Here is an 18,829-nt window from a genome sequence, read left to right as displayed (position 1 = left end):
TAATAAATGTTCAATAGGTACTTAAGCTACCTATTTCTTAAAAGGAAAATCTGCTCGACGGTCTTTCATATTTATAAATCTTTCCATGACTTTTTTATCAAAATTGTTTATTTCCATCACTAAATTTCTATTGATGGACATCATGGCTAAAGCATTAAGTATTTCATTAAGCATAGTACTTCGCAGGAAGGTTTTTATTCGGTGGAAAAATTGCGCTTGGCCTCTGCAGTTGTCATTGGGGTCGTCACAATGATATTTAAGTAAAATCTGTATTGTTGTGACGAATTCATAATGAGTTACTTATTATATTGGGTATTACGTCAAATATTATTACGCCTGATATTTATGGCGATGAGATTAAGTATGCCGAAAAAAAAATAAAAAAAAAAAATTAAACAAAAAAAAAAATTAAATAACTACATTATCTAAAATATCCACTGGAAAGGTCTTGTTATATTTTGGATACGCTTCTTTATCGAACAAGTTAGCTGCTTGAAGATGATCTCGATAGGAAAATCTGTCCTTCGCTTGGGTAGCAACTGCCTCACATACCTCTTTTGCAATAATACTTCTCAAGTTATCGTCAGTTCTTCTTCTTTTGACACTTTCAAAGTTTAATTCTACATTAGCCTTAATATTATCGGTGTCGTTTCTTATTTTGGCAATGCTTGATTTAAATATCGACAGATCTTAGAGAGTAATATTTAAATCCGGCAAAGGTCTGCCTAAAGTCTTAATGTTTACTTTTTCTTCCAGTGAAAGATTTGAAAAATTACAGTTAATAAAAAAGCTTACACGATTCATTATTAATTTTCAATAGTAATTATTGTATTGTTCACACTCGAAATACTCACACACACACAAACCACCGATCGCGGAACCGATTAACAACGAAATTTTGCCGAATAAACAATAAAAAACATCTTCCTGCCGCCTGCTGTCCGATTTACAAAACATTAAAACAAAAGCCAAATCCACGATAAAACTGGGACGCTAAATTTTTGCGCGCCTCGCTATCGGTAACGAGCGTGACAAAAGCCGAGAAGATGGGTCGTCGAGAGTAGCTTTTCGGTCAAATTATGGACGCGGATGTGAGCGCGCCCCACGACAAATAGAGGAAGATAGATGAGCTGTACCTTGCGCGAGACAGAGAGCGGTATACGTAGGATGCCAGGAGCAATTTGGTTGTTGATTTGAATATCTTATTATAAGGTCGTTATATTTGAAATTTAAAATAAGTAATTTTTAATGAAATTACTGGGGGGCGCGCGCCCTTGCGCCCCTATTAGCAAGCCGCCAATGTGCTGAAGGGTTGTAGAATGTTGGGGTTTCTACGCAGGACATGTAAACATATTTACGATACTCAAGCCATCCAGTTTCTTTACAACTCTTTAGTCAGACCCTTCATGGAGTACAAGAGTATAATATGGCCACCGGTGTATCAGTAGCAGCACCATAGGATTGAGAGTGTGCAGTATAGGTTTGCTAAGTTTTAATTATACAAACATCGATTTCCATACGGAGACATTCCCTATGCAACAGGAATACAATTAGTAGGATTAACCACTTTGAAAAAGCGAAGAGAAGATGCAATGGCAATTTTCCTTTTTAAATTACTAAACAACCTCATTGACTATACTCGCTGGGGGAGCACGCCACTGTCTTCCAGGCCGAAGTATTCGCTGTATTAAAATGCGGACAGAAAATCCTAAGCAGCGGACACCGCAATACAGTTGTATCAATATGCTCGGACAGCAGAGCTGCCATTAAGGCTATCACGGCCGCAAAGGTAAGCTCCAAGCTTATACTAGAGTGCATAAAAGTCCTGAAAAAACTGGTACAGGTTAGATGCAGGGTCCAGCTCGTCTGGATACCTGGCCACGCAGGCCATGCAGGTAATGAGGAAGCGGACTCTCTCGCCAGACTGGGATCCGCGAATGTGCCGATGGGGCCGGAACCCATAGTTGGTATCGCCAAATGCGTTGCGGTCGCTTCAATGAGGGGTCTGCTGGACAAGTGGACTCACCGAAGATGGACTGAGTCCTCTGGTATGAGACAGGCCAAAGCGCACATAGGTGGGCTCTCTGCCTGTCTCACCAAAAATCTACTACGCCTAAAAAGACGCGAAATTCGGCTAGTGACAGGTCTTTTAACCGGTCACTGGCACTTAAGAAGCCATCTCCATACTATCGGTATTGCGGACAACCCGGAATGCCGATGGTGCTGTGAGGAGGATGAAACCGTTGACCATGTAGTCGGGGAGTGCCCAGCACTCACGCGCGCCAGGTTCAAATACTTGGGTAACACTTTCAGTGTACCGAGCGACTTTAAGTCCTTCAGACCAGAGAGCCTTATCGGTTTCTCTAAGGCCGTTGGGCTCTGGTAACCCCCGGTGGGGCATGACGGGTCCATCAGGAGACCTATATGCACAACTGCCTTGGCAGCCCACTGTTTCGTCAATTCAATTCAATTCAATTCAACCTCATTGACTGTTTCGAGCTGCTTGCAGGAATCCACATCAGAATACCACCAAGGTCAACACAAACTCGTAGCCTTTTTTATGAGCGGCCACATCGAACAAATTATGGTTTCAATTGCTTTTTGGATCGGCTTGCTAGAAATTACAACAAAAATTACACAAACGTCGATTTATTTTCCTCATCAATTGGAACGTTTAAAAGACTTCTAAATTCATAGTTACGTCTAGCTTTAGGCTTATCTTTTTTACGCCTAGGATACATCTTTGTACCATTTGGAGTGAGTAACTCTGTAGAGTTTGTTAATAATAAATAAATAAATAAATAAATTATCATTATCTTTCCTAGGCCAGAATGTTCGTCATGCATGCGGTTTATCTGAGACCTTTTAGTTGATATCACAGAAATTGATTCGCGTTGACTTCCCCATTTGGGTTAGAGTGATTTGTGTTAAAACTTGTTTTGGAAATTATTGAAACTTAATTTGCTGGTTTTCAGATGTTGGCCGTCGTATATGAAACTTTTACAGGAATAGAAAAAGACAAATTTAGAAAATTATTGTTACATAAAAGGCAAGCATGTAAGCTGGCTTTTCGGTTATTGGTTAGCAGGCAAAATCCTGAAAATATACGTTTTAAACAATTTCAAGGCTTAATGAGATATTTCGCACCAAAAACTAGTAAGTAGATAATGTTCTGGTGACGAGTAAGTATCATAAAAAAAAATCATTTATAGGTCAAAGAGATGTGGTTCTAATATTTCGTCAACTAAACGCCTCAAATAATGGCATGTTAATCCAAGATGAATTTTTAAATATTTACGATGCTGTGAGCCTCAGATGGAGACTTAAGGATCCACCTGATCCATGGTTTTCCGCCGCATGGCCCCCATTAAGGATATTTTGTAGAACAGCACGTTCATTTGTATCATGGCCCTATTTTGAGCATATTGTTTGTAAGAATTACATGTGTAAAGCTCAGGGCTTTTAAATGTTAATTTTATTATGCTTTTGTCAGATACTCTAATCATTACAAATGGTGTTACGATGTTTATTAGAGTAGCCGGGTCGCCCATCGATTTGGAACAAGGCGCTAGACAATTCTGTGCCTCATGGGATTCTTGGTTGTTCTATGCACGTAAGTTGAAAAATTAAGGTTTATTGGATTTTATTTTATGCACCTTGGATAAAAATGGTTATAATACGGTTAGTGCCATACAGAAGAAAGATTATTATATGTTACAAAGGACTAGTGGTTACATAGGCAATTTTGAACGAAAAATGATGATAAAATGTAAAATTAAGAAAATACCTATCTAAATTAAATGTTGGTATTTTGGTTTTTTAGTTGCTGTTGTCAGTGTCAAAAATTGAATGTATTTTGGTGCAACTATTTGAAGTATCTTTACATTTGCAAGTGGTGTTTATTCTATTTGAGAGGCGAAAGCAGCGTCATCCTGCAGTGTTATAGTAACTACACTTTAATATCTACTGTTATTGTATGAAATATGAGAAAATTACCCGAACGTGAAAGAATTGAAATCTTGTGAATGATTGGTTTCAGAGATATGTCGTCACGTACTCAAAAGGAGGTGGTTCAATTATTTAATGCAACTCATCCTGATCGGTCGCCTGTTTGCCAAAGGATGGTAAGCAGAGTTGAAGCAAAGTTTCGTAAATTCGGGCATGTTCGGGATACTCAAAAAGCTGGTCGGGGTTCAATAACTGAAAAAGATGTGCTTAAGATCTGTTAATGGTCCAGGATAATCCCAAAGCCATAGGTACGGCTTCCAATGTTGATTTATCGCGATCTACTGTGCATAAAGCATTGTAAAAAGCAAAGTTCCACCCTTATAAAATATTCTTACTTCAACTGCTATCGGAAGACGATTTTGATCGCCGAAATGAATTTTGTGAGCAAATGCAGCAATTATGTAATGATAACAATAATTTTGTAAAATGGATATTTTCTGACGAAGCAACGTTTACTCTAAACGGCCATGTGAATAGACAGAATTGTCGATACTGGGCGACCGAAAACCCTCATTGGTTCACAGAATGTGATACACAACCCCGACGAAGAACCCGACATGCAGCAACGTGATCTTTTTCTTCAGCATTGCTTTACCCGTTCGCAATTAACTACATGAAGTTTTCCAAATCGTTGCATAGGTAGACGAGAGTTCATTGAATGGCCACCCAGATCGCCATATTTAACTCCCCTCGATTACTTTTTATGGGGATACTTAAAAAGTAAAGTGTATGTCACTAAACCAGTGAGTTTAGAAGATTTCTTTTTTTTTTTAATTCATTTATTGACCTTGTGCTGAGCACATTTAGTCACGAAAAGCCTCTATATAATTTTTTAGTATTTAAACTAAATCGGACATCACAAACGACCAAGTCTGGGACTCGAACCCAGGACCACACGACTACTAGGCAGGTATATATCCACCGCGCTGCCGGGGCCGGCAATTTAGAAGACTTAAAAGAACAAATACGCCAGCAAATTAGAAATATTACTCCAGATATCATTGACAACGTTCAAAAATAATTTTTAAATCGCCTTGGTTATTATCAGCTTGTTAACGGTGCTCAATTCGAACATTTAATTTAGATAGGTATTTCTTTAATTTTTAATTTTTATTTTTATAGTTTAAAGTTGCTTATGTAACCACTATTCATTTCTACTATAACCTTTGTAAAAAATGCGTTCTTTCTGATTCTGCATTAAAAAATGATGGCTTCCATTTAAAAAACATATTCATACGAACATATCATTTACAAAACGTATTGATGACGTCATATCTTTTTTTTGAGTCAACCTGTATATTTAATTTCCACGTAGAAAAACCCCAAACCAAATATTAAAATCGACGGGTTCAGGCATTTTTTCAAAAACGGTTCATTTAATTTTTATTGAATTTATCCGTTACTTTACGGATGCCCTGTATATTCTAATTCTCTCTAAAAGCCAAATAATTGCTTTAAATTTTAAAAAAACTCTTCTGACAATCCGAAAATTTATCCATTAAACAGAAATTTAGAAACAAAATATTTTTAGTGTTTTTAATCGAAGCCATGATGAGAATAATAAGTTTTGGCTGGACCGAATATGTGTCATCAGGATGGAATACCTATGACTTATCAGTCACAGTCATGGCTATTTGTGGATCTGCCATTCTCTTAATGTCTCCTGGCTTTACAGCGGTTGTTATCCTTAGACCTTTAAGGTAAATTAACCGAAATGTATAATCGCATTTCTAAGGGGTCTTTATTGACTTTTAGGGTACTTCGGCTTTTCAAAATTAAGAAGCGTTACCGAGACATATTTGGTACTTTAGTTCTGTTAAGTCCGCTCATGTGGTCTACCGCAGTAGTAATGATGGTAATGTATTATTTTTTCGCCATTGTCGGAATGGAACTGTTTGCCGACTATAATTTACAGAATTGTTGCGTGTAAGTTTTTCTCTAATTTGAATCTTGACCGCTGTATGATTAGTGGTTTTCAGAGGTACTACGGTCGAACCGTTTTACAAATACAACATCAGCAACTCCGGCATAGGTTACTACTATCTTAATAATTTTTCGGACCTACTGTCATCCGGAGTGACCCTGTTTGAACTCACAGTAGTGAATAATTGGTTCATTATTATGGATGCGTATGCTTTTGTTGCCGATGCACCGTATTCAAGGTATGTGTGAACTTTTCAAAATTTTAACAAATTATTTTGCAGCTTTCAGCTTATTTATTAACTTTTAGGCTCTTTTTTATGATATTCTATCTATTTACAATGGTTGTGCTTACTATTGTGGTTGCCTCAGTACTGGAAGCTTTTAGGTTCAGGATACAGTATAAGCAGCAGACTTCGAAAAAAGATGGTAAGTATTTATTTTAAAGCGGCCGCTTTGATCGTGTTAGCTGAGGTTAACGAATCTCGTTAATCTCAAGTTAGTAGTTAGGCGATGTTGCCTATGAAAGAGTCACATTTTAAAAATCAATCATTTCCCTTAAATGTAGTTCCATCCCCTAGCCATACATCGTGCCATTGTTTTTCTTCATTGGTAAAACAATGCTGTCTTTTTTGGTAAGCACCTTAAGGAACTCCGCTGATTTTCGCTTCACTTCTCCCATCGACTCGAACCAGCATCTATGAAAACTGGAAAAAGTCGCAGGGTGCTAAATTAGGCGCCTGTTCGAGCACTAAAGTGCGTCATTGGTAGGTGCATTGTCCTTGCGCAAGATCCGAGAACTCCGGCCGTTTCTTAAAAACTCCCTCTCGCAGTGTTGTCAAAAATGTCAAATAATGAGTTCGGTTTACAGTTTGACCGTTAATGTCGAAAAATGATTAGCATTTTATTTGCTTTAAAGCTTTAAATTGCTTTAATTTATTTGCTTATTCCTTGCTTTTTTTGGATAATCGCGGATTCATCGCAAGGGATGAGGTTTTCTTTCAATTTAGGCTCTTCATCTAGCCTTTCAAGAAAATCTAAACAGTACTGTTGACGGATGAGCTTTTGGGCTTTCTTCATGGATTTTTTTAGTGATAAGAAAACTGAATGCATTTTGTGTAGAATATAAGTTAGTTTAATCTAAATTTGAATTTAAAACCTTTTATCTACCCAAGCGTAGAAATCATAAACAGGAAAATACTAAAAAAAATTAATTGCTATACCCAATCAATATTGATTTCAATATTTGTTTTCTTTTCTAGTAAAATTATGCCAACATATTATAAACTTTTTGTAAAAATGTGTAGACCGACAAAAAATCATTTAAACAATGTCACTTTATCGGCAAGCAACTTTGAAACAAGATAAGTTAGTATAAAAAATAGATAATAGGCTTCTTAAAAAGTCGAGTCTTATCAAGAACACTTTCATTGTAAGAAATGAGTTGGTTCATGTAAATTTTGTTCCCAAAACCCTTTCGTCCCATTGGCGAAATCCGAAACAAGCAATTATTAAAAAATAGACTTATATTAATTATAATAATATTATGAGTTTTTTGACACATAAAGCTATGTCAATGTACTAAATTTTGGGCAAAATAGTATGATTAGTTTTTATAAATTACTAACGGGCCTAAACGAAGAAATTTTATTAGAAGATTTTTGTAATTTATAGACACTTTGTATATAGCATCTTGCTGTTTTTAAAAGTGATGTCAAGACCTTCCTCGATCAGTTGTCATTTGTGTGTCCGTAAGGAATTCTAGTGGTGTCTTTCCTCGATCATTGATATCGACGCACCCGATTGTCAAATCTAGCTTGGTCAGTCTACAGTACTTAATTACTTTCTTCATATTTACAGTTAGTATTCCATTTAGATCTGGATAATGTCATAGAGTTCTATGTCATGAGAAATTCATAGCGATTTTTTAAAACAAATATACAGTGCTTTCATTTCAAAATGAACCACTCTTAATAATTTCTTAAAAAAAATACACGTCATTTTAGATATACACGGGGACGTTTAATTTAAATAAGCCTATAAACTTATACAGGGTGTTTCAGAACTATGGGATCAAACTTCTGGGGGTTGTTCAGTGCAACAGAAGAATCCATTTGAGTATAGGAACCCATGTCCGGCAATGCGTCACTCTGCCACTACGGCCCTAAGACGCATTAAAATTTATAAAAAACATTAATTACCTAAATAGGGTCTGCTGCATTTATTTTTACCTTTTGTACATGATACCACAACAACAATTGTTTAAAATCAACGCTTATCAATGTCAATTGTCAATGTCATATTTAAAAATATTATAGCTTACAATTTTTAAACATTTATTGCTAATGGAAAACTTTACCAAGAATTGGCGGATATGCATTTGGCATACGGAGCAACAAACTGCAATGCACGAGCAGCATCGCGGTTGTATCATGAATGTTATCCCGAACGACAGCATCCTGGATACAAAAAGTTTATTGCGGTTCATCGGCGGCTCGCTGAGACAGGCATGTTTAAGACCAAGATGCATGATACTGGTGTTGCTCGAACCGTAAGAACGGTTGAATTTGAAGAAGAGGTGCTTCAGCGAGTTGCCGATGAACCATCAAATTGCACACGTGACGTCGCTAAGAATATGAATACGAGTAACGCTTCTGTCTAGCGGGTACTACACGAGCAACAACTCCATCCTTACCACTTCCAGAAAGTTCAAGGTATAACTGCAGCCGATTATCATCCTACAGTTCAATTTTGTCGATGGCTTCTGGATCACATCATTGCACAACCAAATTTTTTACGATATGTTTTGTGGACCGATGAAGCCTCTTTCACAAGAGACGGTATTTTTAATAGTAGAAATAGCCATGTTTGGGACGAAGACAATCCTTATGCAATTTTTCCAAGAAAACATAAGAATCGTTGGTCTGTCAATGTATGGGCAGGCATTGTTGATGATTATTTAATTGGGCCATACCTTCTACCGGAACGGTTAACAGGACCTATTAATCTGCGTTTCTTGGAGGAAGTTCTCCCAGAACTCCTTGAAAATGTTCCACTAAACGTTAGACAGCAAATGTGGTTTCAGCATGATGGAGCGCCGGCTCACTTTTGCTGTACAAGTACGCGAGTATTTGGCTCAGCGGTTTGGGCACCGTTGGATTGCCAGAGGTGGAGCAGTTTCTTGGCCTCCTAGGTCACCCGATTTAACGTCGCTCGATTTTTCCTTGTGGGGACATGTAAAGTCTTTAGTCTACGAAATTCCAGTAGAATCAGAGCTAGACTTAATTGGACGAATAACAGCAGCATTGGAAATCATTCAAAACGAGGATCAAATTTTTAGTTTAGTCCGCCGAAATCATGTGCAGCGTTTAAATCGGTGTATTGAGGTTGGAGGAAGACATTTTGAACAATTGTTGTGATGGTATCATATACAAAAGGTAAAAATAAATGCATCAGATCCTATTTGACAAAAAACTTACAGAGACGTTTATTTACAAAATACATTGTCCTTCGAAGAAGTCGCCCATGATTCTCTTAAAGAGACTTTTGTAATAATTAAAATAAATATTACGTGCTTGGGTGAATGACACCCTAAATGATTTCCCATAATTTTTAATTGCACCGTAAGTGGTGAAGAACTTTGAAAAGTAACTCAGCAGAAGGATCTAGGAGTAATTTTTGACCCCACCCTTTCATTTTCTAAACGCATTTTATCTAAAGTAGAAAATGCTCAAAAAATTTCTGGATTTATTACTAGAACCACCAAGGAGCTATGTGCTAAATATTACATTCTATAGCGTCATCCTGATTGGCCCTGCGTTGTAATCGAAAAATCTTAGAGATTTAGGACCCAATTAGTGCATGGTATGCAGTGATTAATACATCGTTAGATACAATCCTAGACAAACATGTTTTTTGTATACTAGTTTTGCAATGTTCGAGGCTGATGTGCATTAGATGCCGTATCCCGTTTCATAACGCACAATAACCAAAGTTTTATTCAGTGAAAGAAATGCTTGAGTGTTTTTTCAGACTTGGGCAGGGCATTCGACACTGTACATCATCGTGGAGTAAGGGGCGTTGTCCATTCACTTTTTGAATCATACATAAAAACCCTAATGCATTGTGTTAAAATATGTGATATTTTAAGCTCAAATAAATTGGCGAAATTTGGTGTATTATATGGAATGGTTTTGGGCTCAGTGTTAGTGATATGCTTCGCGGACGATACAGATCTTGTGATGTCGGATGGTGACTTGGAGGCAAACAGGAATTTAAATAGAAGATACCTTGAGAAAAATTAAAGCTTTGCATGACCTAAATCTTTGCATGATTACATGGAAATAACTATGTTTTTGTTAATTTCACTGAAACAACCTGCATCAGTCGCTAGGTTGTGGAAATACTATTCACTATCACAATCAGTACTGCTACGAAACATTTTATATATGATTACATTTTACAATTTTTAGAGGAACTGATGCTTCACGAAGAAGTGGTAGTGGACTGGCATTCGTTAGAGCGGCACGTTAACGATCCAAAAATGATGGAATCTTTACAAATGGACTTTGTTTACGGGGTAAGTATTGTACAAATACAAGGTGTCCCGAAATATCAGCCGCATCTGTTACTAAAAATAAGAGAAAATCTTCCTATACAGGTTGGTCGTAAAGTAAGGAACAAATTCAATATCTCGTAAAAAATTTTTTTTTTAAAGATAGTCGGTCCCGTCGGTTTTATTTTTTTTTCGGGGCATATTTTGCAAAAAAAAATGTATACAATTTTTATTGCATTTTTGGATTGCTCTTACAATTCTAAACATTTTTCATGAAACATGTGCTATACCTAAGTCCAAGCGTTTTGGAGTTATTCTCATTCAAAATTTGAAAATTCAAAAAAGATCATGAAGAAAAAGAAAAATAAAATAATTTTTGATACGTTTTATTCTATCGAACACAAAGCTTCGTAAACTTAAAAATAATTTTATTTCAGCAATGTTCGAAATGTCCTCCGTTAGTCAACTGGCTAACGCAGGTCTAACCACTAACTGCCTAATCGACCTACAAATTCCTGCTGCACATTTCGAACCATTTCGGGCGTTATTTGACGTATTTCGAAGACGGATGCGTTGTTTTAAATCATCTAGATTTGCTGGTTGACTTTTAAATACCTCTCTCTCTCTCTCTCTCTCTTTAAGGTATCCCCATTAAAAAAAAGTCTAGTTCCAATCTACCTGTTTGGGAAAGTGTCGTGCAAATAAGTTCGAACTTCCATAGCAAAATGGGGGCAGCATCACCATCTTTTTCAAATCAGATGTTATGGTGTGGCAAATCCGGAAGTTCTATCTCGGGAAAAAGGGTTACCAGATCTGGAACAAGTTCCTCTTCTAGAAAACTCAGGTATCACTCCTGTTAAATTTTCTTCACAAAAGAAAGGCCCGATAATATCAACAAAGCCAGCCCACACGTTTATTTTTCGATTTAATTGTGTATGTCCTTCCATCATCCAATGTGGATTTACATCGGACCAGTACCGATAGTTCTGTGTATTTACGCCACCATTCAAGCAGAAGGTGGCTTCATCGAAAAAAAAACATAATTTTTCACTAAATTTGGATTCTTCAAACACATATTTTGCAAAAGCTCACAAGATTCAAGGCGCCTCTCAAAGTCTCCTTTCAAGAGTTCTTGATGAACTTGCATCCTATAAGGGTGGTATTTATTCGTATGTAGTATTTTAAAAACAATTGTTTTTCCAATATCCATGTCCTTTGCTACCTGCCTAGATGCTACATGCTGATTATCTGGAACCGGCAATAAAACTTCTAACTGCTTATTTTAATCAACTTGAGAACGACCACATCTAGGAACATCTCTTACATGACCAAATTCACTAAACTTCTGCTCAATCTTGCTAACTGTCTATTGCGATATTGGCGGACGATTGGGGTATTTTTGATTAAATAACTCCCAAACTTCCTGATGTGTTCTAACTCCATTACCATAGCCAATTATCATCTAGATTTCTATGCGCTGTGTCTCAGTAAGCGGCATATTAAAGTAATTTACTGTTAAAAAAATGAATGTCCTCGTCAGACTTTTGATTTAGTGTCAGACTGTTTTAGGTTTTTTAGATAGATTGAGAAATGATATGGTTCTTCGTTTTTTTTTTCATTAAATGTTCAAACGCACATTAGTGATGCATAAAGGCTTACCTTGCTTCGTTGAAGTCGGGCTTGGTAGCGCTACCAGTTCATCGTTCCTTCCATATCAGGCACTCACACTTTAGGTAAAGTTTAATTTAAGTCGTTATTATAAGTTTAATTTAATTCGTTAAAGTATTACTGCATGACAATCACCGGCGGTCAATATGTATAAGGCTGTTAGCGGTTAGCTGTTTTACAAAACTTAGTTGCAAGTGTGTGAAGGTACTACTGCGCGTACCTTCCAATTTTTTGGCAATGCATTTCTCCTGTGCATTGTGCAAGGTCAGTAAGGTTACAAGCCTGCAAAACAATGTGAGTATTTTTGCGGAAAAATATATTTTAAATAAAATGGTTAATTATTAAAGAACCATCCTATGATTTCCCAATTTAAACATTCCGAAAAATAAAAAAAATAAAAATATTCAATATTAATTAATCTTGGATTGATATCGAACAATGAAAATACCCAATTTTTTTGTTTTTTTCTCAGAAGCAACATTTTTTAGCTTAATTCTATTTGCATTATTATTAGTTTCACGAAAAAAATGTAGCACAGATTTGAGAACACCCTGAGGTTCTATCTTTAATAATAACCGAGATACTCCAATTACAACCAAAATGGGACATAGTGTACCCTCCTGATACCTCCAAATGCAAACATTAGGGAATACGACAAGTGTTTTCAAGCAGAACGGATCAACGTACACAATCACAGTAAGATCACAAAACACTTTTTCTACTAACCAAAATTGTGTACGTTATTCTCGAGACGTGTTTCGCTAACGATGTTAGCATCTTTGGGAGAAGATTAAAACTAAACTAAAACAACTTACAAGTGGCCTTACATACTAAGAATTTATCTAATAGAGCGAAATATCTACTATGAGGGAGTGGACCTTTATCCCTATTAAAAATGTTTTTGAATATTGCTAAAGTTTTGTATGCATCTAATTTTTTGATTTTTATTACTGGTTTAAGTAATTTTAAGTTGTCTATTCCTACAAAGTGGTCAGTATTTAAAACATATTCAGCCAAACTTGACTTTTCAACTCTTCCATGTTTCACATGAGCTACATGTTCTTTAAATTTGACATTAATTGTTCTTATAAATCTTCTTGTTTGCATTTTGTACTTCTTCTCATAATCCTTACAATTGATCTCATTGATCCCAGACTTGGTCTTCATTTTTTTTTTTTGGCCGAACTTTGATAGACCATTCTTAGACGTAAGTCTTTAAAAACTTTGTAATCAGTTTCACTGATTACAAACAATCAAAAGTATAAATATTTATGTTTTATGTCAAACAATAATTTTTTGTTTAAACGGACACATGCGCTGGTTAGTTAAGAAAACTGGTTAGTTCGGAAAAGATGTGTTTACGATAACACTCCGTATTAATTGTGTTATTTTCAGTTCTGATAATTAATAGATCTAACAATGATATATTATTATTTTTTCTGTTTTAATGGTAAGTTGTAATTTAGGGTGAAAAGTTTGAAGAACAGTTTGAAATTTTTTTTATTAGTTGGTACACAAATAATGATATCGTCCACGTACCTTTTGAAGAAGGAAACTTTAAAAGGAAGTTGTGACAAGCATTTATTTTGTAGTTCTGAGATGATTGAGAATTGGAGAGAGACAATTCCCATTCCTAACTCAAAGATCAGTATATAGAAATTGCTCCAAAATTAAAATAATTATTTTAAAGGTGAAATTTAATAACTGAAGAAATTGATCTATTGTCAGATTGCAATATGGTTGTATTTTTGACTAATGCTTTTTTACAAGTTGTATAGTTAGGTCAAATCAATTTTCAATATTGGTAAATAATGACACCACATCTAGCGAAATCAGAATATGATTTTGGGGTATATTAACATTCTGAAGTGTTGAGACTAATTCAAAAGAATTTTTGGTATACTGTTCATCTTTCTCAAAAGCATCATGTAATAAAATAGCAAGATATTTAGAGAGACTGTATAGCAGAGAGCCTACAAAATGAACTATAGACTTAAGTGGATGGTTTTCTTTGTGGTTTATTTTAGTTTTTTTATAATTTGAAAATCTGATGTAAGAAACTTGAACAGTATTTCAATTACAGTATAACTTCAGTAGTTCGGATATCGTTGCGTTACATGCCCGGATTAGCGAGGCGTCCGGATTACTGGAGTGAGTTTAAAATATTAGTTAAAAAAAACTAAAACATTAAATTTAAAAAAAAATATTATATTCTCTTTTTTAGGATACAGAAAAAACATATCATAAGATGTGTTTTTATATATTTTATATATAAAAACACTATTATAAGATTAATAGTAAGTACACAAACATTTTTAAACTTACATAATAATGTATATAATACATAATGTGCTTATTCATCAGGTATAATTTATATATAAATTTATAATTAAACAGTAGAATTACTTTTCAGAAAAAAACTATCTATTTTACTTTGAATTTTTTTGGATGTGGCCATATCAGTTGTTTTTTCTTTAAGTCTTTTTAGCAGCAATACCTCTTCAATAGCCAGATTGTGCTTCTCGCACCACCTAATCGCTATTGAAAGCGCTTTGACCGCATCTATATGTTTCAACTTTCTGTGTAATAACATCCTCATCCGATTCAGAAGATTCGTTTTGATTTTCGATATTGTTTCCTATGGCATCTTGTACCAGCTCTTCTTCGGTCAAATCTATTACAATCTATTGTTCCCCCACAGCCCATTTAGTAATGTTTTCGCTGTTTATTTAATTATTTTCTGGATCAATAATTCTTAAAGAATTTGTGACTTTTTCCAAATCCTCCAGACTTATTGGAGCAATTTTTTTAACTTGTTGTCGCGGACTTGTTCTTGGCCCGTTGTCTGGTTATTCGCTACTTCTTGGGACAAGAAAATTCCTATTGTTTTACACGTTAATATTTTTGCGTCTGAATTATAGAGGGCAAAATTTAGAAACTGCCCGAATAATAGAAGTGTCCGGATCACTGGAGTGTCCGAATTACTGAAGTTATACTGTATTTTATTTTATTTTATTTTTTTTGAATATTAATAGTAGGATATTTAGGAAGGGGAATATAAGTGTTATTTGTTCAAATTTGCTTTCTGCTTTTGGTGTTATTATATTAGAATGTTCTTTTAAAATTTTATCTGATTTATAGGTAACACGACGCTTATTATTTATGTGGTTTGTTAAGATATTAAGAACTTTATTTATTGTATTTGTGTCATATCTTTCACTGCATAAGCGATTTAGTTTATTAATTTGTTAAGATTTTATATAATTTTATTATTTAAGGTAAGCATTTTTTTTTAAATTGTGGAACCAAATTTGTTAGTTCTTGTGGCAAGGTTCCCAAAGTTATTACAGATATTTTGTAACAGTTTTTACGGATATTTTGTAGATTATTATTTTTCATATTTTGTAGATTATTATTTTTCGTATATATACCTCATGCTTTTTACACTGAAGCAAAAACTTCTTTAGATTTGGTTTTTGTATTTTCAAAGTTGACTGTTGGTTCTTGCATGGGTTTCAAAGAGTAGGTATGGTTCCATTCCATTCCATAATCTCTTCTTACGTCTTCCAAAAATCCCATTGTATCAAAGGTTCTGTCTGTTTCCACCAACTTATAAATGTGTTATTTTAAATGTGTGACCCAAACATTTTGTATGCTTTTTACTTAGTTAATTGGATGTGGGGTCAAATAAAATTCAGGTTTTAAAGTAAATTATTTCCGAAGCTTCTGTCTATATTAGGCCATTCTCAGGGCGATACAATGGATATAAATAGTACTCGAAAACCAAGATTAAACACAGTAAAATGTTACTATGGTTGTTTCATTAAAAACATAAATACTTATGTATTTGATTGTTTGTAATCAGTAAAACTAAGTGTTAAGTCCAGTGATCATGAGTAATCTCATTGTAATGCATAACTCTTAAAACTTTCTAATAAAGTATCTTCCTTATTAATCACTCACTCTACTTCCAAAATGGACTTCTTCAATAAAATTTATTTACTACTTAACCCTTTTTTTTTCAAATAATTTTTTATAAGTATTGTTTTTAGGGTGTATCGGCTTATATAGGCAGAAGAGCTCGAACGCGAGACGTATTACAACGGCACATGTACATAACAGAAATTGCCCAGTGGCTAAGGGAGGCTGAATATGAAGAAAGGCAGGATATCAACAGTATTATAGAAGAAGCACAGATCAATGCAAGGTTAATAAATGCTTAGTAAAGAGTCTAAAAAGCAATCATTATTTTTTCTCTAAAAATAGAGATTCTTAGTTTGCACTTTTTTTGCATCCACTTAAGACTTTAATGCATGAAGAATTTATTGCATGCCCAAAGTAGATTAGATAAAATATGTTTATTACACTTTAATTATTATTTTAATATTATAACTCATAATGCTAATGTGATTGATATGTGTTAATACTGATCTTAATTTTTAAACAATTTTTAGACGATATTGACATAATTTATATCAAACTCTTGGGAGAAATTTTGCTGTAATATTTACACCCATTTTAGGGTTGACATTGGAGGCACATTATTTGCATTCGCCTTCAAATTTTAATAGTCGTTTTCTGATAAAGTTGTTACAATTAGAAACATTAAGTGAGTCTGATGATTGACTAATCATTAGTCTAGTAAACAAAATGACACATTTGATCAAATTAGCATCAACCTGTAAATTAAATATTATTGTAAGTAAATTATTTGTAATTGTAATCTTCCTTCTAGGATTGTATAGCGGCTCTAAAATGGGATTAATACTCATCACGTGAACAATTTATTTTATAATGTATAGGTACGTTTTAACTGAGTCGATATTGACATTTACATTCATTCATGTCATCCAATGTTTTGTACCTGAACATCGGTAGGATATACTATAAAGGTGAACGTCGCAGAAATTATTATGCATACAATTATTGTAGTGTAGTAAAAACGGTAGTTGTAGTGAGTTAAGATCACTAAGAATGTGTAAATTAATCAGGATTAATTTGTTTCTGCAGTGTGTTAAATAAAGACATCTTAATATTTAAATGGGTGATTATTGGACCCATTTAAAAAAAAAACTTCTTATGAATGTATGTCGCAAAAGTCTTAACTCTTGAGATTTTATATAAGTATGAAACGTGGTAGAGTTTTCAAAACAAAATCAGTTTTTTATTAATAATTAAGATAATATAGAATATTTCTGATATAATAAATTTTGTGCTTTACATAAGTTTTTATTTTCTCTACCAGTGATATCCGGATGGGTTTTGCGTTGAATATTTTTGGAGAGAAAATACGACGCCACTCTATTAATAATAAAATTCATTTTTTTAAATAATGATTAATATTTAAGCGAATTTAATCTCCTGGTCTTCTTGCCCGCATAGAAATATTTGTAAAATGTATCTTGATGCTTAGAAGACATGTATCAAATTCATGAAGATATCTACAATATTATCTACTATTAAAAAAAAATTGAAAAATGTACCACCCTTTACAAAAGTTATGATGTTTAAGATAAGTTTTTTTAAATATTAGCATGACTTTAATGAACACCCTGTAGAAGGATAGCTAGGACCAAAGATGTATTAGCACAAATATTGATATTTTTAGAGATTAGATAATGTTAGGAGCAATTGAGAAGGAAACAACAATGCCTTAATACCAGTTGCAGTTCTTTAAAATGTTCTTAGTTTTTTCAGTCGTCATGTACCATTTATAGTCTTCCCTTTTACTAAAATCAACGCTTTTTATGTTATTAACCTGACATTCCATAATAAGGGTTTTTTAACATTTTTTAGTTACGAACAAAGCATTTCTATTTAACTCTTATATAATTTATTATTTGTTTGTTTCTTTATGGCAGCTAAAATATTTTTGATTTTATAGCCAATAAATATTTTAACCTACTAAATAAGTAATCATAGTGCAGAGTCTATGCCTTTAGGTGTTGTTATTTATTTATTATTTATATATCTTTTTACTAAGTTATTTTTAGTCTCATTTTCCAGTATTAATTTTATATTTATAAAAAGTTATTATGTTTACACCTATTATTTTAATTATACTTAATACACTGTATTAATAAAAATAATTGTTTTATTTAAAATTAACCCATTAGTGCATATAGCCCCCCATAAGGGACTCTCTAAAATATGGCAACACTGCTTGTCGACTTGCAGGAATAGACATTAAAATATTGTTTTTATTTACTTCGGTAGTCTGTTGACGAACTTTGAACGAGCTAGTCGTATTCCACTGCCATATTATATTTTAATTTGTATTAGGAAAACAGCATGGACCCTAGTTTATACACAACAGCAGGTGGCGGGTAAGCATTGTTTTATTTTTGAGTAATATTTTGAAACTTAACGCCATAAAATTTGGTTAAAATCAAAAACAAGGCATTTAATTTTGTATATGTCTTTATCTTATAATAAAATTTGAACAAATTTTTGCCTAATACGACTTATAATTTTTTCCATCCCTTTTGAGGGACGTCATGCATTTTAGCCACTGAAGTTCGGTTTGTTTTCAGATTGAATCTTCATGAATTACTGCTAGAATTAGAAGATGATGAGCCCGAAAAAGCTTCCATTTACTTAATTCCTCCCGATGACGGTGCTTTAATGGATGAAGACGTGATAAATCGGATGATGAACATGAGGCTAACCCAAACCATT

General features: G+C 34.1%; 1 protein-coding gene across 3 annotated transcripts in view; it reads left to right on the top strand.

Moving 5' to 3' along the window:
- Window positions 1-18,202, top strand: part of LOC126740322 (two pore channel protein 1-like) — a 37,757-nt gene extending 19,555 nt beyond the window's left edge. For 2 of the 3 annotated variants that reach the window (XM_050446293.1, XM_050446294.1), the window contains 10 exons: window positions 2,976-3,156; window positions 3,213-3,431; window positions 3,494-3,613; window positions 5,540-5,708; window positions 5,764-5,934; window positions 5,988-6,170; window positions 6,239-6,357; window positions 10,401-10,507; window positions 16,204-16,358; window positions 16,887-18,195. In XM_050446293.1, coding sequence (XP_050302250.1) covers window positions 2,976-3,156; window positions 3,213-3,431; window positions 3,494-3,613; window positions 5,540-5,708; window positions 5,764-5,934; window positions 5,988-6,170; window positions 6,239-6,357; window positions 10,401-10,507; window positions 16,204-16,358; window positions 16,887-16,896 — 1,434 coding nt within the window. In that variant the 3' untranslated portion in view covers window positions 16,897-18,195. Of the gene's footprint in view, window positions 1-2,975; window positions 3,157-3,212; window positions 3,432-3,493; window positions 3,614-5,539; window positions 5,709-5,763; window positions 5,935-5,987; window positions 6,171-6,238; window positions 6,358-10,400; window positions 10,508-16,203 lie in introns of all 3 variants that reach the window. The other variant, XM_050446292.1, reaches the window with a different exon arrangement.
- Window positions 18,203-18,829: the final 627 nt, after the last annotated feature.

Source organism: Anthonomus grandis, chromosome 9 (genome assembly GCF_022605725.1).
Source record: "Anthonomus grandis grandis chromosome 9, icAntGran1.3, whole genome shotgun sequence".
Classification (NCBI taxonomy): domain Eukaryota; kingdom Metazoa; phylum Arthropoda; class Insecta; order Coleoptera; family Curculionidae; genus Anthonomus; species Anthonomus grandis.
Note: the sequence above shows the minus strand (reverse complement) of the source record. Positions and strands in the feature narration are given on the sequence as shown.